At 43.0% G+C, this 27,566-nt stretch overlaps 1 protein-coding gene and 1 long non-coding RNA gene across 2 annotated transcripts in view; both read left to right on the top strand.

Moving 5' to 3' along the window:
• Positions 1–25,313, top strand: part of LOC116676439 (peroxisomal sarcosine oxidase) — a 76,497-nt gene extending 51,184 nt beyond the window's left edge. The window contains 1 exon segment of the mRNA XM_032507538.1: positions 23,145–25,313. Within this exon segment, the coding sequence (XP_032363429.1) occupies positions 23,145–23,275 (131 nt within the window). The 3' untranslated portion in view covers positions 23,276–25,313.
• LOC116676769 (uncharacterized) overlaps positions 1–27,566 on the top strand; it is a 614,404-nt gene that overhangs the window by 468,047 nt on the left and 118,791 nt on the right. The gene's annotated exons all lie outside the window — the stretch shown is intronic.

Genomic DNA, 27,566 nt, shown 5'->3' with positions numbered 1-27,566 from the left:
AGTTTGGTAAAAAGGGGACGCTACCTGAAAAAATTTCCGATAACCGCGTAAAAGGGAAAGCCCAGAAAACCTGCAGCTTTTTGGGGGTAGTGGGCGGGCGTTGTAACACCTTGTTTTTCGGATCCGCTGACCCCTGCCCCCCCCTCCTAAAACCCCCAGAAGGGAAAACAGGCCCCGGTGGGAACTCCTTTTTTCGGCTTTGCGTACAGTTTTTTCTCAAAAGGCGCGCAGGACTGACGCGTGGGCGACGTGGTCCGACAGGGGGAGGAAAAACGGAAAGTCCGGGTACACTACAACAAAACGCACAAAAAATCCCCCAAAACTCATTTTACCATTTTGAAAAACGGCCCGGGGGTTGAAAACAAAAACGGCATAACTAATATTTTGAAAAGTCCCAAGGGGGGTATTTTAAAAGCGTCTTCCCTCCCCCCGTGGGCCACGGGGAAGGTGATACGCATTCGAAGGTCCAGCTTGGAGAAACCGTGGCGCCCCCCCCGGGGCCGAAATGGGTTAAGAAGGCAGGGGGGTTTTTCTTTAAAGGGGAAACTTTTAAAGGCCCCGGAAATCTATCGGGGGCGCAGCCTTACTTTTTTCCCCGAAAAAAAACCCGCCCCCCAAGGGGGACGAGACGGGCGGGGTATGCCGGGAGGGGAGTCACCCATAAAAGTCCATGTCTCTCTCTCCCGGGGGGAAGATTTTACGCCGACTCCAGGGTACGGGGGTAGGCCGAGGTTATGGCACAGTGTAAGTTATGGGGGGTAGGGGCAGGGTCCCGTCCTTACTAAAACCCCCCGCCCGGGGGAGAGTAAACGGAGGGGGCGGAGGGAAAAAACAGAAGGAGGATCCCCGGACGCGGGGACGCCACCAAAGGGGGGACGGAGAGCCCCGAAAACCCGGGGCAGCGGTCACTCCCGCTAGTATAGCAGTCGCTGCCAATCTATCTGGGGATTATGGGGCTTAACCAAGGGAAACCGAGGGAAAGGGGGTTTGGGGGAAGGGAAAACTTGAAGTGATAGTTCCCATGGTTACCGGGCAAGACTGGGAAGAGGCCGGCGATGCGTAACTCTAGCGAGTGTATCGCCGTTTAAAGGCGGGCGCGGAGTGGGTGTCACGGGCTAAAAGGGGAAACCAGGACGGGTTTCCCGGTTAGCGTCATAAAATTGTCCTCCGCACCGGAGTCAAGGAGGGCGGAGAGGGGCAGAGAGAGAGTCTTGACTGTAATGTGGCTAGGACTTAACCGGGGTGCTGTGGGCATAATGTTTTCAACAGGATCGCTAGAACGCCCACGTAAGCTAGCGAGTCGTGCCTTTTGGCCGAGCGGGACAGGTGGCAACAAGGTGAGATGCATCGCCGCAGTACAAGCACTCACCAGCCAACATGCGACGCTGTCGCTCCGCAGGAGAGAGCCGTGTCCGACCCAGCTGCATGGCCTCATCCGCCTCTCTGGATGTACCAGCCGGGAGGCAGAGGGTAACAGCGGAGAGTTAGTGGGAGGGGCCCCTCGACAGCGCCGCAGCCCGGCCGGGAGGGTGAGCTCGGCCGCTCCTCGCCTGCTTCCTCTCCCGCAACCTGTTGTCCAGTGTAATGGCAAGAGACACGAGAGAATTAAGGTTTACAGGGTCATCCCGAACAGCTAATTCGTCTTTGATAACGTCACTCAAAACGTTCAGGAATGCCCCCGTAATGCCTCCTCGTTCCACTGGGAGTCCGCCGCTAGTGTCCAAAAGTCGACGGAGTATGTAGCCACGCTCTCAGTTCCCTGCTGAGAGCCAACAGTGTTTGGAAGCGCTGCCAACATGATCCGGATGGTCAAACACAGTTTTCAAATCCGCAGAGAAAGTGTCAAAAGTGATACTGAGGGTAGACGGTTGGAGCACACCGCCTCAGCCCAAGCCAGAGCACGCCCCCTGAGCAACCCCAGGGCATAGTGTACTTGGATGATTCCGTTGGAATGACTGTGGCCGTTGCTGGAATATGAGCCCACACTGGAGGAGGAACCCACGACACTTGTCCAAATCACCAGAGAAAGGTTCCGGTGCGTTGATAGGCGTTCACGAGGAGAGGAGGGAGCCACCGTGTCTGTGGGAGCAGTCGGAGAAGCAGAGGAAGCAGAAGGGAAGGTGAGGAAACAGACAGCCGTGAACTTTGCCGTTAACTGGGCGACCTGTGCAAAGAGTTGTTGATTGTTCTCCAGAAGCGTGTGGATGAGCTGGTTATGTTGACCCAATAAAGTCCCCTGGACTGGATAGCACGCTGGATGCCGTCGGTCTCCGGGGGCTGCGGTACCTCTGTGGCGTCCATATTGGCCAGATCGTTCTGTAACGTTTCAGTAGACGAACCACAGAGTAATGAAAGTACAAAGACTGAGTACAGTTTAGGTGGTTAATTAGAGCGGGGGATGACAAACAAGACGCAGACTGAGGGTGGTAGGTAGAGATGATGGTAGGCAGCACTGACGGACAAACGGACGGATCTGCGAGGAAACACAAGGTAAGTCAGAGAACACAGACAAGAAAACCCCGAGTGGATTCGACTGGGGGCCTAGTTACCACAGTAATGCATGTAACGATCTGGCGCTGAGGAGACGGTCAGCCGGGTTTATGAAAGGCAGTGGGATAATGAGTGATGGGAAACAGCTGAGTGGAAGACGGAGTGTTGATGGAAGCCACGCCTCTGAACTCTCCCGGAAACGCCCTCACGGCAACAGACAACACACAGGGAAGAAAAGGGGAGACACAACAGGTTGGGGAAGGCAGCAGACACAAAAAGTTCTACTTTTAGAGACTCTAGGAACCACCAGTAATCCTGCATTCTGGGAGCGCAGCGCTCTTGTAGGGTTGTAAGGTACTATGAGCTCTTTAAGATAAGATGGTGCCTGACCATTAGAGCTTTGTAGGTCAGAGAAGGATTTTAAATTCTATTCTGGATTTTACAGGAAGCCAATGCAGAGAGGCTAAAACAGGAGAGATGTGGTCTCTTTTCCCGGGTTCCCGTCAGAAACACGTGCTGCAGCATTCGGATCAGCTGAAGAGTCTTTTATGGATTTTTCCGAGCAGCCTGATAACAAAGAATTGCAGTATCCAACCTAGTAGTAAAAAATGCATGGACTAGTTTTTCTGCATAATTTTTAGACAGGATATTCCTGATTTTTGCAATATTACGTAAGTGAAAAAAGGCGATCCTTGAAATTTGCTTTAAGTGGGAATTAAAGGACATGTCCTGATCAAAGATGACTCCAAGATTCTTCACAGTGGTGCTGGAGGCCAGGGTGATGCCATCCAGAGTAACTATAACTTTGGATAATGCGTCACGGAGGTGCTTGGGTCCCAGAGCAATAACTTCCGTTTTATCTGAGTTTAACATTAGAAAATTACAGGTCATCCAGGTTTTAATATCCTGAAGGCACATTTGAAGTTTAGCTAACTGATTACTTTCATCCGGCTTGATCGACAGATATAACTGAGTATCATCTGCATAACAATGAAAGTTTATGGAGTGTTTCCTAATAATACTGCCTAAAGGAAGCATATATAAAGTGAACAGGATTGGACCGAGCACAGATCCTTGTGGGACTCCATGACTAACCTTGGCGTGCACAGAGGATTCATCGTTAACATTAACAAACTGAGATCGATCTGATAAATAAGACTTAAACCAGCTTAGAGCAGTCCCTTTAATGCCAATTAAATGTTCCAATCTCTGTAATAAGATATAATGGTCAATGGTATCAAATGCAGCGCTAAGATCTAATAACACAAGTACAGAGATAAGTCCTTTATCTGAAGCAATTAGGAGGTCATTAGTAATTTTCACAAGTGCTGTCTCTGTGCTATGATGAACTCTAAATCCTGACTGAAAATCCTCAAATAAGCTGTTGCTATGCAGAAAGTCGCACAGCTGTTTGGCGACTGCTTTCTCAAGAATCTTAGAGAGAAATGGAAGGTTGGATATAGGTCTATAGTTGGCTAAAACATGCTTTGGTGTTTAACAAAGAATGGTTCACATTAGAAAAGATCCTTTTTTACTTCTATGTAGATACACTCCCCTACAAAATCACCGCAGTAGTTGACAATGATTTATTTCCAAATAGAGCTATTTATGTCATCTTTTAAAAATGACTTTTAATTTTTTAGTATTGCTATATATATACAGTATGTGTATAAATATATATTTATATACAGTATGTGGATAGATAGATAGATAGATCTATAGGACGACAAGATATATATATATATATATATATATATATATATATATATATATATTTAATGAATGTTATTCATAATTATGGTAGGCCTACAGTGGCTGATATACTTTAAAATAAACCTTTGTTATTTAAAGACCGTACATGATGGCTTTGTTTGTTATTGCTTTTTGGGGGGGGCTTCAAAATTGTTGCTGCATACCCCTCTGACACTGGGTAGTTGCGCCCCTGGCGGCCTGGCCAACAACATTGAGCTATTTTAAGCCAAGAGAGGGGCTGTAAATGAGGAAGAGAGTTTGCAGTGTGTTTAGCAATAAAGTGTGTTCAGTCAGGTGCAGAGGACGACGAGGTAGGGTTCATCGCAGGGTTATTTTTACCCGGTCCTACCGTCATTCTAAGCATAGGAAGTGTGTCTGTCTGTTGGGCGGAGAGGACAGCGAGGTTGTGTTTTGAAAAAGCCCAGTAAAACAATCAAAATAAATTCCCTCTTATCTGTGAAATAAGCACTTCACCTGTTTTAACCCCACCCCTCCAAGAACTGGAATCAAATCAAAGCTACCCAACCCTAATGATCACCAAATCCTGCACACTAGATCAGCAAGCCGCAGCGTTTATACGACGGGTGAAGCAGAGCCGGGGCGTCTGTGGCAGAAAAACACGTTGACAAGAGGATTGTAAAAAAATTCAAGAGCATGAACAGCAGGGCAACAGTATTTCCCACTGTGCGCTCGGCTTCTCATCTCCGGGGCGCGTAGCAGCTGCTGACTCCGCTGGAGCAGCACGCCGATCGCTCCAGACCACTTTCAATTCATCTTCTCAGCCACTGCAATATTTATGCAACAAGAAGCTCTTTCCTTGTCTGCATCTTAATCAGTTGCCTGTTTTTAAACAAAAGGAGCTCTACACCTTATCACAGTTGAATGTTTGTCACTGACAACCACATCTCTGTAGTGTTGGAGCCGACATTTCATTAAGTCTAGATTTAGGTTGTAAATCTAGTTATTTAAGTTAATTGTATCAAACCCAGGGGCCATTCCTACGATTTTTTTAAGTGGGGTTGCAAAATCTGCGTAGAAAAATAAGAAATATATGACAGTATAGAACATCATGTAATTCTGCTAAATAAAACATCACATTCATTACAAGTTTCACTAGTTTTTTTATAAATTTTTAGGGAGGGGGGCAGTGGGGCATGCCTCCCTTTTAGCCCCTGCCTCTGATCACACCACAATTAATGAAGCGGAATTTCTGACAAAATAGTTACTAGTGAAAATGCTGCGTGCCAACATAAAAAGTTAATGTCAAACCCTGAATGTGTGTAATGAAATGCAAAATACAAAATACATTTGAAGTGATATATTACCAAGATATGTAAATATATACATAACACATCTAGTTCAGGCACTGCCCATAGGATTAGATTGCAGCTCATTTTGTGGCTGCTGCAGAACTCTCACTTGATATCAAAAATAAATTTCATTTGTCACTTAGACCCAAAAACAAGGGAAATTATGGTCCAGGTTGAAAAAACCTAAGTTTCCCCATTTCGGGGAAATTTCATTTCAGTTTTGTATTTTAATGAAAGCAAGCAGATCTGAGTAAATCTTGTTTTACTTTGAACAAAACATACAAACACACTGGACACGGGGAGCACATGGTCAGCAGCAGAGCCGGCCCCGAGGAGCAAGCTACAATACACATGAGAGAAACACTCCATGTTTAGACCCGCTCAAGAACTACTAACATGTGAACTGTATGACGCACTTGTTTTTTCAATCATTTATTAAAGGCTAAATGCTTTGGGTCGTCCTGGTAGCTTACCTGGTTGAGAGTGCGCCCCATGGACTAAGGGTCAGTCTTCACCGCAGCTGCCTGGGTTCGAGTCCAACCCGCAAGTTCATGGCCACCTTCATCCGCCCTCTCTCCCCCTACAGCTCAACGAGTTAAAGAGCAGAAAGTAGTGTAGATCTGGCACCTTGTGCAGCAGATGTGTGCTGATAAGTGCCAGCACAGAAACAGCAGCAGCCAAATGAATCAGCATCACTTGTTCTCTCTTCACCCAGGGGGAGGGCAGAGCCAAGTAGCCCAGCGCTCAGTGAGCAGCATCCGTGTGTGTGTGTGTGGTGTGTGTGTGTGTGTGTGTGTGGTGTGTGTGGTGTGTGTGTGTGTGTGTGTGTGTGTGTGTGTGTGTGTGTGTGTGTGTGTGTGTGTGGCCCAGACACATGTACATCTTTGTGACCATTGTGGCCTGAGGAATAAAATCTGGCCTTACTCTAAGGAGTCCATCGTCTTAAGTTTGCCATAAGAATTAGCGTATACTACCTCTGTGTTTGTGTGTGTGTGTGTGTGTGTTTGAGCTGACCAATCCTAAAGTGAGAACCTTAAATTAAACACCAACTAAATTCAGTAATCAAAAGCAACTATTACTCAACCCTTGTCCCTCAAGCAATGTGTTGGAATAAACTTTTTTAATATATTAAAATATTATACTTTTTTTTACTTTTATGGCCTTTCATTGACAGGACAGCGAGAAGACATGAATGTTGCCATGGATCCAGTGTGTTAGCTGTGTTTGTTTGTGTGTGTGTGTGTGTGTGTGTGTGTGTGTGTGTGTGTGTGTGTGTGTGTGTGTGTGTGTGTGTGTGTGTGTGTGTGTGTGTGTGTGTGTGTGTGTTTGATACTAAATAAAACTTCTCTGGAGTTAAAAGAAGTCTTTTTTCTATGATTTCTAGGCATATTTATGGACATTCATTTGCGATGAATTGGCAGATGGTTCTGTGTAACAAACCATCTGACGCCTTATCAAATCAGCATCAAGTGAGATATCAGTTTCATCATGAATTCATTACAGAGATATTCCCAGGACATGATTATCCTATATTTGCACAAAGGCCAGAGGCAGGAAATCGCAAAATCCACCTTCTAACAACTCCATTTGCCATTTCACCCTATCTTTTTGATTCAACATGTCTGCAAACAGAAATGTAAAATCCAGGCATTTATGATTTAGAAGTAGTTCCAGCAACTGCTGGATATATTGACTGTATGCATCATCTCAAAGTTCCTCTCCCCTCATGTGGGGTTGTCAGATTTGAGCTCTGGATTACATGTCAACCTTGCTGACTTAAGAAGTGATAAACACGCCACAATAAAAAGCTGTGAAGTCACTGGAAGTCATATTGTTCCGTTTTTACAGTTAGACTAGCAGGGATTTTGCTTTGATTTTTGCTTAGGTAGACCAAAGATGTTCCTGACCTCTCTACTAACTGCAGAAAGATGAAACTGATATTACCATCTCATCTAACGCTGGGTAAGATGGCAATGTCAGGCTGTTCCTTAAACAGTATCTGTTTACAGCAAACTGAACCTTTTATGGAACATGAAAAAGAGGATGTCACATTTGTAATTGGCTTGTTTATGAGGCCCCTGGTGGTCACTGGGCCCTATGCAGCCACCTATGGTTTATAGTTCCATAGTTCCATTTATAGTTCCAAATTTCTGTTAGTTTTGAAATGTTTGCATTTTTTCCTTTTCCTATTTTTTATGTGTCCTCCATCATATGGGATTATTTTTGTGATTTGCAGTTTTGCTCCCGGCGTTCTCGTTTGCGCTTCCAAACTCTTTGTTTGCGATTCTTGCACAAACATCTTGCGTAGGCAGGTCTTACAGGGGTGCGTCCCCATTGGCTAACAAGTTTTTTTGAGTGTTTTTGAGTGACAGCTCAGTGCCTGCCTGCACCTGACATTTCAGTGCAGCTAGACTTTGTAGGACACACAAACCACTCCACAGCGGATTCCTACAAGATTAATAAAGTGTAAGTATTGATCATATAGATTGTCTGTGATCTACGTTGCAAGCATGGTTACTAGATGTTTGTTGTGTTAAAGCTGTGTAAGTTAGCATTTAACGTTAGCTAACTGCTAGCCAGAAATGCTAGCCAGGCCAAGTAGCTAACGTTGACTTACTGTAGCTACATTACTGAGCTAATTTGCTATGTGAATCATGTAGGCTTAACGAGGCCTTACTCAATGAAGTTGTACTAGTCCTCCTCGTCTCTCTGTGGAGCCTGCAGGACCCGAGCAAAGCAACAATGCTATCAGTCAGTAAGTCAGTAATGTAGCTATATGGTCTCTTATGATAAATTATTATCCAGCTAGGGTAGGTTGTACAATGTTGAAGCTGTGAATATAATGGATTATATCTAAGATTGACACATACATGAGATAATGTTCCATCTGTACACAGTTTCTTCTTTTATTGCACTGCTGCAAGATAGCAGATAACTGAAATCTAAATTTTAACAATATTTAGAATTAATGCATAATTTTACTACTGTCCAATCATTGGCCATCATTGAGCTCAGGAGACCAGATGATCCCAGGCGTCTAAGAGTTGTGTGTGATATTCTTGTACCACCCTCAGAAGTGTTGCAGACACAACAAAACAACCAACATCTAGTAACCATGCTTGTAACGTAGATCAACACTACATATGATGAATACATATTAATCTTGTAGGAATCAGCTGTAAAGTGGCTTGTGTGTCCTCCAGACTCAGATTCTCTAATGTTAGGTTAGCTGCACTGAGCTGTCACTCAAACTTCCCCCTAAAACTCATTAGCCAATGGGGGCGCACCCCTGTAACACCCGTCCACATGAGATGTTTGTGTCAGAATTGAAAACAAAGACTTTGGAAGCACAAACGAGAAAGCTGGGAGCACAACTGCAAATGTGTGGGAGAGAGCAAAAGACTGATCATTGAGAAAAAAACAGAGGGAACTGTAAACAAAAGAACATATTGTTTTACCTTTGAGGTGATACTTTTTTGCTTGAGTTAGTGTTTTTTGGTTGATACTTGTTTAAAACTTTAGGTTTTGCTGGGAATTGCACAAAAATATATCCTGTACCATCAACAGTTACTAACAAGCTTTCAGTGTTGATAGAAGTTACGTCAAGACAATGCCTCAAATGCAAATCATTTTATAAACTGAAAAACGTTAGCAATTAAACATAGTATTAAAATATATGCACATGTGGCTCAGTTAGTAGAGCAGGCCCACATACTGTATATGAAGGTTTATTTCTCGATGCAGCATGTCCAGGGTTTGAGTCCGCCCTGTGACTGTTTCCTGTCTCTCCCTCTCTCTCCGCTTTAATATCTGAGCTGTCCTATCTATTAAAAGGTGGAAATGCAAAAAAAAGAAAGAAGATATGTGTTTAAACAGTGAGTGTTCAGAACTCCAGTCCAGCTGGATACACCAATGCATTTAGGGACATACAGTAGATCCTTAACTTTTAATGAGATGTCTCGTCCATTGTGCTCTGGGTCTCCACTCCTGTTCTCCTCTAATTAACATGGCTCCACCTCTCCTCTTCTACAGTTACTTCCATTGTCTCCTGGCACTTTTCCATCTCTTCATGCAGTCATGTACTTTACTAATTATATCTTTAATTAATATCCTGCTCACAATTTCCTGCTTTCAGGGGAGCTCACTGACATAAAGGGACTATAAATCCAAGGACACATAATACTAAACTCTTGGTCAAATGAATTACATACCAATGATTTTGCTATTCTCACAGCCATACGAGCAGTGAAGCTAAAGAATCTTTGCACCGCCCTGTTTTCACAACAAATGCACAAATGCATAATAAACAAAGTAAGGCTATTTTATTCAATGGCAAGGCAAGGCAGCTTTATTTGCATAGCACATTTCAGCAGCAGTGCAATTCAAAGTGCTTTACATAAAAACAGTTAAACAGTTAAAAAATAAAAACAGATAAAACTCAAGAATAAGCAGTTAAAAATTAAAAATAAAAACAGATAAAACACAAGTTACAGTGCAGTATAAGAAATTAAACATTAAAGAAATGAACGACCATTTAGAGAAAGGTCTTCAGCCTTGATTTAAAAGAACTGAGAGTAGCAGCGGATCTGCAGTTTTATGGGACTTTGTTCCAGATATGAGGGGCATAGAAACTGAACGCTGCTTCCCTCTGTTTAGTTCTGACTCTGGGGACAGAAAGTAGACCTGTCCCAGATGACCTGAGAGGTATGGGGGGGTCATAGTGTAAAGTCCCTGACAAAAGTCTTGTCGCTTGTGTACAAATTGCCCTGAAGTGCAGCTGAAATATATTTCTAATCAAGATTTATTTACAAGAAATGGCTCATTTTAATCCCAACAGCTTTTGTAATAATGTTTCAGTGCAAAAAGAAACTGTCAAAAAGTATTCTAATATTCACAGCTTGGTTAAGCCCATTGACTTCAGAAACAGCTGTAAAACCAGATATATGTTTAGACTGCTTTGCTTCACTTGATCTTTATCAATGTAATTCACTTATTTCTTTATCTAAACCATCAACCTGCCTCTTAGATCCCATCCCGACTAGGCTACTTAAAGAAGTCTTACCATTAGTCAACACTTCTCTACTAGATATAACCAATCTGTCTTTATTAACAGGCTTTGTACCACAGTACGTTAAAGTAGCTGTAATTAAACCTCTTCTGAAAAAGCCCAACCTTGATCCAGATGTTTTAGCCAACTATAGACCTATATCCAACCTTCCATTTCTCTCTAAGATTCTTGAGAAAGCAGTCGCCAAACAGCTGTGTGACTTTCTGCATAGCAACAGCTTATTTGAGGATTTTCAGTCAGGATTTAGAGTTCATCATAGCACAGAGACAGCACTTGTGAAAATTACTAATGACCTCCTAATTGCATCAGACAAAGGACTTATCTCTGTACTTGTGTTATTAGATCTTAGTGCTGCATTTGATACCATTGACCATCAAATCTTATTACAGAGATTGGAACATTTAATTGGCATTAAAGGGACTGCTTTAAGATGGTTTAAGTCTTATTTATCAGATCGATCTCAGTTTGTTAATGTTAACGATGAATCCTCTGTGCACGCCAAAGTTAGTCATGGAGTCCCACAAGGATCTGTGCTCGGTCCAATCCTGTTCACTTTATATATGCTTCCTTTAGGCAATATTATCAGGAAGCACTCCATATCCACTCCACATCCTTTCATTGTTATGCAGATGATACTCAATTATATCTATCAATCAAGCCAGATGAAACTAATCAGTTAGCTAAACTTCAAATGTGCCTTCAGGATATTAAAACCTGGATGACCTGTAATTTTCTAATGTTAAACTCAGATAAAACTGAAGTTATTGCTCTGGGGCCCAAGCACCTCCGTGACGCACTATCAAAAGAGATAGTTACTGTGGATGGCATCACCCTGGCCTCCAGCACCACTGTGAAGAATCTTGGAGTCATCTTTGATCAGGACATGTCCTTTAATTCCCACATAAAGCAAATTTCAAGGATTGCCTTTTTTCACCTACGTAATATTGCAAAAATCAGGAATATCCTGTCTAAAAATGATGCAGAAAAACTAGTCCATGCATTTGTTACTTCTAGGCTGGATTACTGCAATTCTCTGTTATCAGGCTGCTAGAAAAAATCCATAAAGACTCTACAGCTGATCCAGAATGCTGCAGCACGTGTTCTGACAGGAACCAGGAAAAGAGACCACATCTCTCCTGTTTTAGCTTCTCTGCATTGGCTTCCTGTAAAATTTAGAATAGAATTTAAAATCCTTCTTCTCACCTACAAAGCTCTTCATGGTCAGGCACCATCTTATCTTTAAAGAGCTCATAGTACCTTACAACCCTGCGAGAGCACTACGCTCCCAGAATGCAGGGTTAATTGTGGTTCCTCAAGTCTCTAAAAGTAGAACGGGAGCCAGAGCGTTCAGTTATCAGGCTCCTCTCCTGTGGAACCAGGTTCCAGTTTGGGTTCGGGAGGCAGACACCGTCTCCACATTTAAGAGTAGGCTTAAGACTTTCCTCTTTGATAAAGCTTATTGTTAGGGCATAAAATTGAATATTGTTAGGGAGTGAGGAGTCGCAGCGTCCGCCTAACCCAGCCCACTTGCTTCTCGTCATAGTTGTCTGATTTATCTATCATATAATCAAGCATGTAATAAACTAAAGGGAGACTTGGCATACAGCCCGATCCGGTTGGGGAGAGTTCTAGCCTGACCAGGCCCCTCTCTTTACCCTGTCTCTCTTGGTTATGCTTTGATAAAGCTTATAGTTAGGGCATAGAATTGAATATTGTTAGGGAGTGAGGAGTCGCAGCGTCCGCCTAACCCGGCCCACCTGCTTCTCGTCATAGTTGTCAGATTTATCTATCATATAATCAAGCATGTAATAAAACTAAAGGGAGACTCGGCATACAGCCCGATCCGGTTAGGGAGAGTTCTAGCCCGACCAGGCTCCTCTCTTTACCCTGTCTCTCTTGGTTTTGCTGTAATAGTTTTAGACAGCTGGGGACTTCCTTTGACACACTGAGTTCCTCTCTCCTCTATCTTCCTATCTTTTCATTTATGTGCATCCATGTCCCAGAAATGCGTGTTACTAACCTAGCTCTGGGGAGTCATTCCCCGGAGTCCTTATGTTCTTTTTTCCCCAGCGTGTTCCCTCGGATCAGGGATGCTCCAAAATCATGGTAGCAGCTGTCGCCATGGTCCTGCTACACGTTCTGCGGTGCCAGGTTCATCTGCTACACTCTGCAGTGCCCAGCTACATCCTTCTGGGCCTTGTAATGCCGCACAGTGCCCTGCTATGCCATTAACTACTACAAAGATCTGCTACAAACTACTATTTTTTCTATTTTTGTTATTTCCACTAACCCCAACCGGCCCGTCAGACGCCGCCTACCAAGAGCCTGGGTCTGTCCGAGGTTTCTGCCTAAAAGGAAGTTTTTCCTCGCCACTGTCGCATTCTTGCTTGCTCTGGAGGAAACTACTAGAACTGTTGGGTCCTTGTAAATTTTGGAGTGTGGTCTAGACCTACTCTATCTGTAAAGTGTCTTGAGATAACTCTTGTAATGAATTGATACTATAAATAAAATTGAATTGAATTGAATTGAGTCAATTTTTGCAAAGACATAAGTGTTGTCGCCTTGTCATATGAGCTTCACCTGTGACTAATAATGGATCAGTTAGGTCTCAGGTGTAAAAATAACAAACGAAAACAACCCCAGTACACTGGACCTTCACATCAACTGCAACTAGACATCTGCAAACTTGCCTAAGATTCACCCTGAGACTAAAGTTTTGATTATCAAGAGGCTGAAGACCAGATCCACTGCTGATGTAGCAGACACCTTCAATGTGTCTCAGCGTCAAGTACAGAGGATTAAAAAACCATTTGAAGACACTGGAGATGTTTTTGACAAGCCCAGGTCAGGCAGCAGGACAACTGCTCGAGAGGACCGTTTGTTGGCTCGAAAATCCAAGGCCAGCCCATTTTCCACAGCAGCAGAGCTCCACCAGACCTGTTCCCCTGAAGTCCCTGTGTCAACCAGAACGGTTTGTCGGATTCTGTCTTGAAATGGTCTCCATGGTTGAGTCAGTGCCCAGAAGCCAGCACTAAACAAAAGACAATTGAAAAACCGTGTGGCATTTGCCAAGGCCCACAGCCTGCTAAAAGGATGGACGCTGGAGAAGTGGAAGAAAGTGGATTTTTCAGATGAATCTTCTGTTGAATTACGCCACAGTTGCCGCAAATATTGCAGGAGACCTACTGGAGCCCGCATGGATCCAAGATTCACCCAGAAAACAGTGAAGTTTGGTGGCGGAAAATTCATGGTCTGGGGTTACATCCAGTATGGGGTGTGTGAGAGATCTGCAGGGTGGAAGACAATATCAATAGTCTCAAATACCAAGAAATCTTAGCTACCTCTTATATTCCCAACCATAAAAGAGGCCAAATTCTCCAGCAGGATGGTGCTCCATCGCATACTTCCATCTCCACTTCAAAGTTCCTCAAGGCGAAGAAGATCAAGATGCTCCAGGATTGACCGGCCCAGTCACCAGACATGAACATCATTGAGCATATGTGGGGTAGGATGAAAGAGGAAGCATGGAAGACCAAACCAAAGAATATTGATGAACTCTGGGAGGCATGCAAGACTGCTTTCCTAGCTATTCCTGATGACTTCATCAATACATTGTATGAATCCTTGCCAAACCGCATGGATGCAGTCCTTCAAGCTCATGGAAGTCATAAAAGAAATTCAATTTGAATCTCACAGCACCACTATTTAATTTGCTGACATATTTTAGTATTTGTAGTAAATTTGTTCAATTTATGTATAGGCGACACAACTTTTGTCTTGCCAAAATTTGTCTTTCTGTCTTGTTTAAATAATAAATCTTTTTTTAGTGAAACTAATTTATTTCAGTGCATTGAACATCATTTGGGAGGGTTTTAGCTTTTCATATGAGCTATTTCTTACACCAATTGATTAATTAAAAGTCAGGTTAATAGCAGGTGTTTCTACAAAAGACTTTTGTCAGGGACTGTAGTAGCTCAGATCAGAAATGTATTTTGGCCCTAAACTGTTCAGTTATTTATAAACTAACAAAAGTATTTTTAAATCAATTCTTTGAGGTACAAAAAGCCAGTGTAAAGGCTTCAGAACTGGAGTGATGTGATCCACTCTCTTGGTCTTAGTGAGGACCCAAGCAGCAGCGTTCTGAATCAGCTGATTGATTGGAGGGTGCAGCATGCACTGCCACTATGGCTATTTGTGCTGGTGGTTGCACGTGTGAAAGAAGAAGAGAATAAAAATTTTTCCACTTTTTTGCAATACAAAAAGTGGAAAAAAGGATGTGAAGCATGAGGACATACCAGCAGTGCTGGAAATACATTTACTCAGAGTACTGTAATTAAGTACAAATGTTGAGGTATTTGTTCTTTACTTATGTCTTTTCATGCTACTTTCTACTTCTACTCTGCTACATTTCAGAGAGAAATATTGTACTTTTTACTCCACTACATTAATCTGACAGCTTTAGTTACTACTTTCATGTATTTGCTGCATTCCCCTGCAGTAAAGCAGGTGGCCATGTATAAAACACTAGCGGTTACATCCACTGAGTATCCAAGAAGCATACAAGTAAACAAGGGGCCTGCATTTCTTGTGGATAAAAAGCACTATAACATTTACATTTCTCAGTAAAAGCTGACAAGAGTAAATGTAATTTGTTACTTCCACCCCCTGGGGTCAGGCATCCATGTCTGTTAGCTTTTTCGTTTAAAAGCTCTTATTAAGCTCCAAGTTTTCCAGTGTAATTATGACTTGGTTTGGGACAGAGGCACTGATACAGATATACAGATATGGATAAATATAATTCATAATAATTATAGCAGTTGGTATGATAAACAGTGGCAATTATAGTAACTAGTAAGGAAAATGATGACCACCATTTAAATCAGAAACTGGTATTTACGATAACGTTCAAATGACATGAATGTTGCATTTTACTCTTATCATAATGTCTCCAGAGTTTATTCTGTTTATTAGTCAGTGTTAATGATGATCTGAAGTCTTTGTTCCCATTGTTAAAGCTGATCTGAAGTCTTTGTGCCCATTGTCCACCAGCAGTAAAGACACTGAGAGAACAGAAAAAATGGGTTGCCTTACTCTGCCTTCACTACGTGCATTTGTCATCAAAGCCCGACACAAGTGCTTTAAAGAAAATACTGGGAGGGTTGCTATGGCTACAAAGTCACCCTGTGTGCTTGGCCATCTATTGAGGTTTTTCGTTCTCCTTCTCAGGTGAGATGAAAATTCACGTGGTCAAAACTGTCAGAGCCAAGCTTTTATGACTTCAAAGCCAGGCAGAATCCACAGGAGCTCGGAGACCTTTGTCAGATGGCAATGTGCTGCATTCCTCAAGCCCTGTTGACATTTGCAATTTACCTCTCAGACCTTAGCAACAAGGACATTGGGTCAGACTGCTGCATTTAGAAAATAGAACTCTCTTGTCTAACTCCTGGGTTTGAGCACATGAAGCCATTACACAGAGAAAGGACAAATCCACCTTAATTTATCATTTAGTCCCAGTTCACTAAAGTGAATAGATGCTCAGTGACAGGCATCGACATCAACTGCTTTGCTCTTCTTTTATATATTCACTCACATGGGGACTCAAACCCATCGCCTGGCGCAGACACATGCCCAGAGACACAGGCTATTTATAGGCCAACTACCAGGTGCTGGGCATGGATCTGCTCACATTAGGGTGCTGATTCCTCTGAAACGGTTTAAGGGATCTGTGTAAAGTCTGTATAAAGGGATAAAAAGTGTATGCGGCAAACCTGAACCTACAGTGTGTCATACATTAAAATGACAATTGTGAAAATGTCTGTAACTAATATATAGTGTTGACTCATGTCAATTACAGTATTACAATCATCCAGTTAGGCTGGCTGCTTCCTTGTACAGTAGTGATCTTCAACAGGGGATCTGCCACCCCTGGGGGGTCATCAGAGTCACTGCAGGGGGACTGCTAAAAAAAAAAAAAAACGGATATAGCTAAGCTAATCGATTCACTGTGCTTTCAACTTGTATATTTGACATTAAAACATTATGCTATATGTAAATAGTAGCTTAGCATTGTATGGACCATACAAACAATATGTGTCAAGGTTTCTGGCCAACCTACACATTATTGGCCCAGTATAATACGCAACTCGATAATATAAAATATGCAGAATGGAGGGTTGACAAACTGAGTCTAACCCTGAACTCTGAGTGTATTTACTCTGAGATGGGAAACTCTAAGTTTTTGGTTCCAGAACAGCTGATTTGAGTTGAGTTGCAATCAACTCTGAGTATTTTTTACTCAGAGGGAAGTGCGTGCACCACCCCAATAAAAAGGCAACATTAATGGAGCAATGATACTATGATTCACCATGGTAACAATCACAAAGAAACTGGTCGGCAGAAATGCTCATTCGCACATACAGCAAGTATGAACATATTGTAACGCTCGCCCCTGTGTTGCAGCGTTGAATAAGGAGGCGATGACTGGCTTGCCACTTCTGCGCATTTATTTTAGAAACACAGCTCAACTCTGGTCACTGTACAACAACTTCTTTGTTCATGGATCATTCACTCCACAAGAACGGAAAGAAACGCCCTTCCTCCACGGCCCAAACTTGGGTTGCCCCCCCCCCCCCAATAGAGCCACACTGACCTCTGCTGGTAAAAATAGTGCATAACACTAACACACACAAGCATTTGCTTAACTGATGAACTCCTAATAACAGGGACACATTAACTCAGCTCGTTACACAGCTTCCCCTCAACAAAGTCCTTTGTCCCGACGTCTCTGCCTCCGCGGCCGCGTGGGGGACGCGGGCGTCTCTGCCTTGTGGGGGGTGCTGCGCCCCTGTGCAGTAAAAAAGGTGCATGGGGTAGGAAGGGGGGAGGAGGGGTGTCAACAGGGGGGACAGTCCATGTCTCTGGGGAAGTATTTGCAGGGGGAATGGGGCTTTGACAGGGCTCGCGCGTGTGTCTGGGTGTAGTGGTTGTGCCGTTGCCCCTTTTTTTTTCTTTTTCCTGGCAGCTGGACTCTGTACACTACTTCACCCAGTCGCTCTACCACCTGACAAGGCCCCGCCCAATGACAGTCCAACTTGGGGCACCGGCCCTTCTCCCTACGTGGGCTGTACACCCAAACCAGCTCTCCGGCTTGGAAGTGTCTCCCCTTTGACCTTATATTGTAGTTCCTTTTTTGTCTCATGCCCGCTTTCTCCAGCTGGTCTCGGGCAAAGCTGTGGGTGGACTCCATCCGATCCTGGAGCCTCCTGGCGTAGTCTCTCCCTGGAGGAAAAGGTTGGCCAAAGGCCACCTCCACTGGTGTCCTTAACTCACTCCCCAGCATGAGGAGGGCATGCGTGCATGAGGCGCACTCCTGAACAGCAGACTTGTAGGCCATGAGGACGAGGGGAAGGTGTGTGTCCAAGTCACGTTGATGCTCCGCTGTGAGGATTGACCGAGGCCGTCGCTCTGGGGGTGCAGCGCTGTGGTCCGGGTCTTATGCATGCCCATACACTCACATAGGGGGGCAAAGACCTGTGATTCAAAATTCCTGCCTTGGTCACTGTGGATGGTTTCAGTCACCCCAAACCTGCTGAACATTCCCTCTACCAGAGCGTCAACCACTGTCTCTGCTTCCTGATTTGGTATTGCGTACGCTTCAGGCCATTTTGTAAAATAGTCCATGGCGACCAAAACGTACCGATTGTCTGTTTCCGTGCGGGGGAATGGGCCCATGACATCCACAGCTACTCTTTCCATGGGAGCCCCCACTGCCTGTTGCTGTAGTTGTTCGCGAGACTGGTCCGGGGGGCCCTTATAGGCCGTGCAGAGGTCGCAGCGGCGGCAAAAGTCCTCGACGTCCCGCCTGGCCCGTCCCCAGTAAAATCCCTGACAAAGCCGGCGGAGTGTTTTGGCTACTCCGAAGTGCCCTGCCTCTGTGGTCCCGTGTGATGTTCTCAGTACTGCGTCTCTCAGTGAACTGGGGCCACCTTTCTTCTCTCCCGTGGCAGGCTCCTTCCAGGCTCTCTGCAGTACCCCATTCCTTACTCTCAGTGCATCAAACAATTGTCCACAGTCCTTTTGTTGCATTGGAGCTCCCTGTCACCCCTTCCCAGGGTGGTCTCTGTCCTGCTTCGAGCCACTGTCACACTGGTTGTATGTCTCTGTCCTGCTCTTGTTGTGTCTGCAACTCAGCCACGTCAACCACCCTTGTTCCCCGGCAGACTGGTCCGGCCCCCTCGTGCATGGGGCATGCCTCCTCCTCGATACGGAGCTCTCGCTCACGCGCTTCTCTACGCTCACAATATCGGCACCCGCCCAGGGCGCAAGGGCAGCGGGAAAGGGCATCTGCGTTGGCATGGCTAGCTCTTGCCCTGTGGACCACTGTGAAAACATAGGACTGCAGCATTTCAATACAGCGTGCAACTTGGCCCTCTGGTTCTATGAAGGACATCAGCCACTGAAGCGCTGAATGATCTGTCCTGACGGTAAAGAGGCGGCCACACAGGTAGTACTTAAAGTGTTTTATTGCCGCCACCACGGCGCGGAGCTCTCGGCGTGTGACGCAGTGTTGAAGGTTTTGCTGAAATTTGCCACTACTCTCTCTCCGTCTGGCCCCGACTGGGCTAGCACTGCACCTATGCCCACGTTGCTGGCGTCTGTGTCAAGAATAAACGGTAAACTGGGGTGTGGGGGGGTGTGAATGGGTGCCTCTGTTAGTGCTTTCTGGAGGGAGTTGAATGCTTGCTGGCACTGTGGCATCCAGATTAAGCCCCTGCCTTTCTGCAGCAGGTGATACAAGGGGGCTCTGTCTGCAGCCTGTGCAGGAGAAGCCTGGCACAAACTTCCTGTAATATGAAGCCAGGCCAAGGAAGCTCTTCAGTTGTCATTGGTCAGCGGGTGGGGGCCAGTCTCTCACTGCATGCACCTTCTCTTCTAATGTGCTGATGCCGTCTCCACCCAGCCTGTGACCCCAAAACTCCACCTTCTAAAGCGGCACTTTTGTGGGTGTAATTTCAGGCCACCAGCCTCAGCAACTCCAAGGCTGTTTGGAAGGAGCTCCCATGGGCCATGATGTCATGACGGGGGATGCCAGCCAGCACCCGGTCCGTGAGGGTATCAAAGGTGGCTGGGGCATTACACAGGCCAAAACTGAGGACTCAGAACTGCCACAACCCCCTGTCCATACAGAAGGCAATCTTTGGTCTCACTTCAGGGCTGAGTGGCTCTTGCCAGTATCCGCTTTGCAGGTTGAGTGAGGAGAACCAGGCAGAGCCAGACACCAAGTGCAGTGACTAATGGACCTTGGGTAATGGATGCGTCCTTTTTGGTCACATGGTTCAGTGGCCTGTAGTCCACGCAGAATCTCATTTTGGGGCTCCTCTTTTTCAAAACCATCCCCACTCCCGAGGCCCACGGGCTATCTGACGGTTCGATAATGCCAGCTCTTTGCATCTCTTCCACTGCTCTGTCTGCAGCCTCCCGGTGAGCCATGGGGAGGCGCCGGGGATGTCTATTTTGTGCTGCACCAGGTGTGTCAGGCCCACTTCATTGCCTGAAAAATATCTATAAAGTCAGATAACACTTCCCACAGCTCCTCCTGCTGCCATTGCTGCCAACACTTTGCTGAATTCAATGATACCTCACACAATGGTCTACCTTAAACGGTGCTAAAGTCATAAAAGGGGGCGTGGTCTGTGTAAGTAGGCGTGGTGAAAGTATAGGGGGCAGCTCAGTATCACACAAAGACCACACATACTGTAAGTTTCATGTACATTGGATAATGTTTGTCATATAAGGCTGATTTCCTGTTGCCAGCAGGGGACTGTATGACCAAAAGTCAATTTTTGCTTATAGATGTCCTCAGGCCTAGACCATTGTCATTCATGAGAAATTCCGGCCAATTTGAACAACGTACACTCATGTTACAACAACTTCTTTGTTGATCGATAAAGGCTCAAAATGGTTGCCATGCCACACCCACACTGTTGGACAAAAACTCAAGCTTTTAATACCTTTTCATTGTTAAGGTCTTGAGATGGCACAAAACGAATTTGAAGTTAATTGGATAAAATCTCTAGGAGGAGTTGGTTAACACTAGAACAGCCATGACGGTTATATATGTAATAACTTTGCTGGAGAAAAAAATACAATCCTTCTTGGAGACATCCTATACCAGTACACCAGCATAAAATTGTCCGGAGGAAGTTCATGTAGCAACTGGCAGAGGTACATTTTGGTGTTATTTCGTTTTTCTAAAGATATCACAATACAAGCATTAGAATTGGTATTTATCATGAGAGATTATAGAGTTTGGAATCTGGCGGTCAAATTGACCACTTATGACACTTCTTGTAGTTAATGTAAAGCACCTTGACTTGGCCTACTTCCTGTTGCCACTAGGAGGCGCTATGATTTTGAGTAAAGATGTCTCTAGATAGCCTCAGGATTAGAGTTTAATGAATCATGAAATGTTTAATAATAATAAGTTAATTTAAACTGTTTTTGGCCTGAAATACACACACACACATATTCAGGACCTATTCATGCACAGAGTGAACAATATGCGCTTGAGTTACACCCACTTCCTGTTTTGATGGCAAAACGCACAAAATGGTTACCCTGCCATAGCCATGCCCTATTCTCTTAATAACTTTTCATCTTTAACATTTTTAGATTACACAGACCAAATTTGAAGTTGAGCGGATGAAATCTTAAGAAGGAGTTTGTTAAAGTATGACGTGTAAAATTGCACAAATTTCAAAGTTTTCATTCAAAATGGCAAACTTCCTTTAGCATTAAGGCTACAGTTCCAATGAGCTTTTTTGAACGTCTCGACATGGTGCATATGTCTACCACGTTTCATTAGTCTACATTAAACAAATTGTAGGGGCTAAATTGTTTTAATTTTGAATGGGGCGCTAGCGAGCCATTTTTGTGCGCCTAGTTCCGAAACCCTTAATATACATTTTCACCAGGATTGATGCGACCACCAATTTTGGTGAGTTTGAATATGATAAGCCTCTCAAAAAGCTGATTCATTTGCTGGGAAAAAAACATGGAATACTGTAATTCCTCAAATAAAAGCCGGGGCCTTTATTTACCTGAACTGCACAAGGTAACCGGCTTTTATTTGAAGCAGGGTTCTATAAGAGGCAGGCCTTTATTTCCAATACCATCTGTTTGATAAGTATAATTGTTTTAAATAAACTGTTTTAAATGAAAAGCCATAGCATTCCAGTGGACACAGATCATTCACTTTTTAAAGAAACATTTGCAAAAATATCCCTCTATACAACAACAGCCAGAAGGGCAACAGAGCCATTTGGGTCAGAAATAATCAAACACCACCACTGTGTCAGTTTGAACCCTGTAAATGTACCGGTACCATAAGAGCATACAGTAGTAAGTAGTAAGTTGCTGTTTTGCAGCACACCAGTATCTGATTAACGTTACAGACGGTAGCTTGCTAGCTTTGTTTCTATCTCATCAGCTCATTCTTCTTTTTCTTCCAGTCTCGATTTCATCTGGGGTCAATGTAGAACTGTCTTGCAGCTTTTTCAGCTGAGTTTTCCTCGCATACTTTAAAACTCTGTTTGTTTTGTTGTTGAAAAGTCTGTCACTAGCACCAGAGCAGTCATTCTCTGCGGTCACTAAATGAGACCCGTGTTACATCCGATGTAGCTACTACCAGCACCTTTACGTTACTACACTCGTCTGAGTAACACATACAGCTGCAATAACTAAAATACCAGTATGAAAGTAATACTTTACTTTACTTTACCGTAACCCAGAAAAACAAAGCATGAATATATTATTGAATCTGTTAAATTAAATTAGTAGAAATGTACATTACTATAAACTTGAATTCACATTATATTAAAGGCACTTAAGAGATTTTCCACACTAATGTTTCCCTTTTTTTGTCTGTGTTGACCAATCTATTTCATTTCGGTGCAATTCTGCTGGCAAAAAGTAGTAGGTCTACTAATCCCATTCTGAGGCTGCAGCACCATCATTAAATATCAGAATTAAAATTCATAATCTTTTATTTCAAAGGGTTTATATCATTCACCTGCAATACTATGAAACCCCTTTTGAATGGTTCTTACTGGTTTGTGTCTATGGAACACTACAAAAACATTTAAAAAACATTTCAGAGTGAGTCACACTCTTCAGATTGCGCTTTGCTACAGTGGCTCCGCATCACCAATGTTGTAAAGAAAACTGCAAAAAAAACACAATGCGACTCAAAGAATCTGCTGATGTAAGAGCATGTCCACGATGGGTGACGTTAGTGACATGAGGACGGATAAAGTTATGTTGGCTACATAACTGAAGAGAAACACTAATAAACCAATACACCAATAAAGTTAATAATTATACCATTTGGCCTCCTTTTCTTATGCATACCAGCTATTTTGTATGTATTTGTTTCTGTTTTTTGCACCACGGCAAAGTCCACGTAGTTGTAACTTATTGTGGCAATAAAGCCTTTAACTGATTCTGATTCTTATTCTTTTCTCCAGGTCACGGCTTCAAGTTTGGACCAATCATTGGCAAGCTGCTATGTGAACTCAGCCTGGGAGATGTGCCCTCCTATGACCTTTCACCTTTCCAAATCAGTCGCTTCCAGGCAAAGACCAAATCGGCTTTATAGATTTGGGAGTGGGTTCTCAGAGCATTAACAGACTTATCTAATTGTAACTGAATGATTTGAGATCGTCATGGTCCTTTACATGGGCTGAAATATATGCCACCAGAAACTGAATTTGAATCATTTATATTTGAATGATGTGTATTTAAATTTGAAGTCTTTCTGGGCCAGAAGGGTGCAGTTTCACCGTTAACCGCTAAGCCCATGGTTTCTTTAAGACATGTCGCTGTTCCTTGGGGCTTGGGCAAGGCAAGCACTTCTTCCTCGTTTCATAGTGGTTACTGTGCTCCAAAACGTAGGTCCTGTGGATCTGCGCAACTGAATTAATCTGCGCTCAATTGCTCTCCCTTCATCCTTCAACTACCCTGATGTCTGTCACAGTAACTTGAAATTGAATTGTGAGAACTGAATGTGAAGATATATAGAGAGTTGAATTTTCAGTGAGGATCAAATTTTATTGGACTTCAGTTCCAAACAAATAAATTCAATTTTGAATTGCACTATTCAGATTCCGTTTTTGAATGCAGTGATTAAAGTTTAGCAATTCAAATATACATGATTCAAATTCAGTTTCTGGTGGCACATATCTACCCCATACCTTTAGCCCTAGGCTGTTGAATGCAATCACTAAAGCACTAAATTATTGTTTGATGGTTTCAAAAAAAAAAGTGAAATATGTAAAAATAAATGTATCTTATAAAAATAAAACCTACATTCATGATAGGCTTACTGGCCTGTACGGTAGCCATTCACAGATACAAGTAAGCTTAAGGATACACTGTGCCCCATTTTAACATTAAAACGTGTGTGTCTGTATGTATGTGTATATATATATATATGTGTATATATATATATATATATATATATATATATACACAGATAGTATGCACCACAAAAAGGTATGTGTATAGGCTTTTGGCCGCCCTATACATTATTGTTGACCCAGTTTAATATGCAACTCATCTTTATACAAAATATATAGTTACGGGTCCCGTTTGTAGTTTTTTTTGTTTATGGGCCGAGGTGCAGTTTGAACTGATTTGTTTTTTTTCAGTCTGAACATGTGTCACAGGGAGCACATTCCCCAATTTTGGAGTCATAACAGCTAACATTTAAGACTTAGAGCGGTACTAGGGCCCCCCTCCTAGTTAGGGAGTAGCAGAGCGGAGTGGATGGATGTAGGATGGGGCTGAGTCATTCACCAGTGTCTTGAATCAGATTCCAGCCTCCACTGGAAGCCAGAGTGGGGAAGGACTGCTGCTATAAACTTATATTCAAAGTATTTACATTTGACAACAAAATGTCCCTAATTTCGGCCAGATGTCTTTGTTATGTTGGCGTGTTTGGACAATGAGTAACTGCTCATCAGATGTCTGCAGGGTGCTCCGTCTGGCGCCCAGTGCCACCCATGACAATTGTGATTGGTTTAAAGAACTGACAATAAACCAAAGCATGTTTTTCTCCCATCCCAAAATGCTGTGTGGACTAGCCAGAGCCAGGATTGTGCAGGAAGGTCTGGCAATGCAAGACTACTAAAGACGACTAAAACTAACTCCAATTTTGACTGATTAGAGTAGATTCTAAATAAGCCCATTGCCAAATGTGAGCTTTGGACTCTGTAAATTTGTAAAAGAAATTGCACAGCCATCCCTCTCAGTGCATGAAAAGGCTTTGTACGATAGTGGTGAAACATGAACATGTGTGAAGATGTCAGGCTGTCACCTGAGAGCAGTCTATTGCTGCTGCATATGGAGCTACATCACTTGCATACCAAATAGTTTTGTTCACTGTTTTAATACTGCACAGTTCACCATGGTATGCTTAGTATGCAGTGCGGTATGACATCCAACCAACATACAAATTTGCATTTGAAATGAAAGAAGATAATAAGAAGTCTAGTTGTTTTCCAAAGCAAGAAGAACCTTGTCTAATGAACTAGTAATAAACTAATACTGCCTTGATTTTGACCAAATCTAACACCGTTGTGCAATTGTAAATTCCCCCATCTGTGATAAACGGTAATAAAATATCTATAATCTTATTGGCTTGTATGATTTCATGCATCAGTAAACCTCCCTTTCGCTGCCTTCCCAGCATTCACCATTTTGCCAACTAAGTACGTGGTTAAAAAGACATCAGCCGTTGAGCCATTTGTCTATGTGAAGCCAGCTGCGTGCTCAGGCTCCAGAGGTGGCCTATTGCCTGGATCTATTTCCCCATGTACCGGTAAACATTTTAATCACTAATCAGACGGCCTATTACAATGGATGCCAACCACGGCCATCAGCGGGAATGGGAAAATTATGCAGCAAAACGGCAGAGATCAGTGAGCCATTTGCTCCCTTGCCTCTAAGTGACTTCAGATGGATAGCAAAGGGCCATTATGCAAATTGCAAAAATTAGAATTACATTAAACATGCAAATGCAAATATTCAACCACCAATAATCATCAAGCAGGGCCAACTGAAAAACCTCTGTGGAACATTTTCTAGCTTGTAAAATCCCACAAAGCCTTGCACAAATCAAACTTTTTTCTGCACATGATTCTCCAAGGTTCATAATTGGTAATGGCATCCGTTTATTGTACTATGGCATCAACCCAGAGTTCATACTGTACATCAGTAGCTAGTAGAAGCACTGCAGAGGCAAGAAAAATGGCCATGTCTCAAGTAAAATGAGAGTGCTTGGTGCTCCGAGAGCACAGGTTGGCAAGGATAATTCATAAAGAAGCTGCATTAATCATTTTTATATTAACAATTACTCACATCGCTATGTGTAGTGTGAAAGGGGTTGCTTGTAGTGATAAACCCGCAGAGAATCGTGTCGAACTCTGCAGCGTGCCTCAACTCTACAGAGGCTTTTTTTTAGCAGCTTAGTTCATTGTTTTGGTTTTCTAATTGCAAAATGCACTCGTCAGCCTGGTTTCCAGCTCTTTCTTCGGTGACAAAACTCTGATAAACCCTCTGTACTCTACCTGCTCAGCAGCAAACAGCAGAGGGACACATTTAGAGACAGGCTGGTGATCATAGCTTAGCATTTAGCAACTTAAGAGTCAGATTTTGTTCTCAGGAGTTGGTGGAGTTGCCATGCACTGCAGTTGCGAGAATTGCCTGATCACAGAAACTGAAGTAGACCAATCAGAGCTATAAGAAGAGAGAATATTGGACTGACATTCATCAGGTGGGCACAAACATGGCTCCAAATAAATGCTAATTTTGCTTTGTGTCTGCTCGATGTTAATATAGGCAATGTTTTGCAAACACGGCAGTGATGGAGTACTCGAGTCCCGGGGTCCGTATCAGGAAGAAGGTTTAACAAACCTGTTATTGTTTAATACATTGTGAATACATATTTCTATAATTGTATAATTTGTTTTTGTTATTAATACACAATACTTTTTCTGACCTTTTCGAATCCCCCGATAAATAACCCATATTACAAAGAAAAACTGCATCTAAAACAAACTAAACTAAAACTAAGCATTTTCAAAAACTAAACTAAACTAGCAAACCCGCTTTAAGAACTAATTAAAACTAAACTGAATTTGAAAACAAAAAGTCAAAACGAAAGAAGAATAAAAACTTATGAAAAATGCAAAACTATAATAACCTTGCCACTACAACAATCAAACATGCACATCATCTTTGAAAGGTTGATAGTGTGTTCACCGCCCCAAGGTGTCAAAATCAATAACACAGCTTTGAGTGCCACATGTATACATATTTTTGACAGTGCCAAAAAGAAAAACAGATGATTCACATCAAGGAAGTGCGTGTCCAAACTGAAGAAGAAAATATACGAAACTCCTCTGTTTCAGTGTCAGAGCCGTAAATCGATACCCACAAAAATAGCAATTGTAAGATTTCCCAAGACTGTCTTTAATTATTTGTTTTAAAGACATAGTTACGCAACTTGAATGAGAGCGAGTGGAATTGGGATTATGGCTTTTACTTTTATGATATAAAAGCAGTAAAATGAGAAACATTTGCATTATTTCTTTAAAAAAGATACACACTTTAGTTTGTTGTTGTTTACATTTGTACATGAGTAGTGTATAAAGTGAGGATGAAAGGATACATCCAGTTTATGTTTTTTATGTTATTTTGATTTTTTTTTAAAGCCATTTTCCACCAGGAAAAGAAAACTTAATGAAATGATAATGTAAAGGTAATGGACTCACGGTCAAATATATGATACAAAGTCATGCATTTGAATTTCTGAAACAAAAGTATGAAATAGTAGCTCATAAATTCGACTTGGTCAATATTATGACATACTAAGTCACAATTTAGAT

The sequence above is a fragment of the Etheostoma spectabile genome, chromosome 3 (assembly GCF_008692095.1).
Source record: "Etheostoma spectabile isolate EspeVRDwgs_2016 chromosome 3, UIUC_Espe_1.0, whole genome shotgun sequence".
Classification (NCBI taxonomy): Eukaryota; Metazoa; Chordata; class Actinopteri; order Perciformes; family Percidae; genus Etheostoma; species Etheostoma spectabile.
This window is presented reverse-complemented; position numbering and strand designations above follow the sequence as displayed.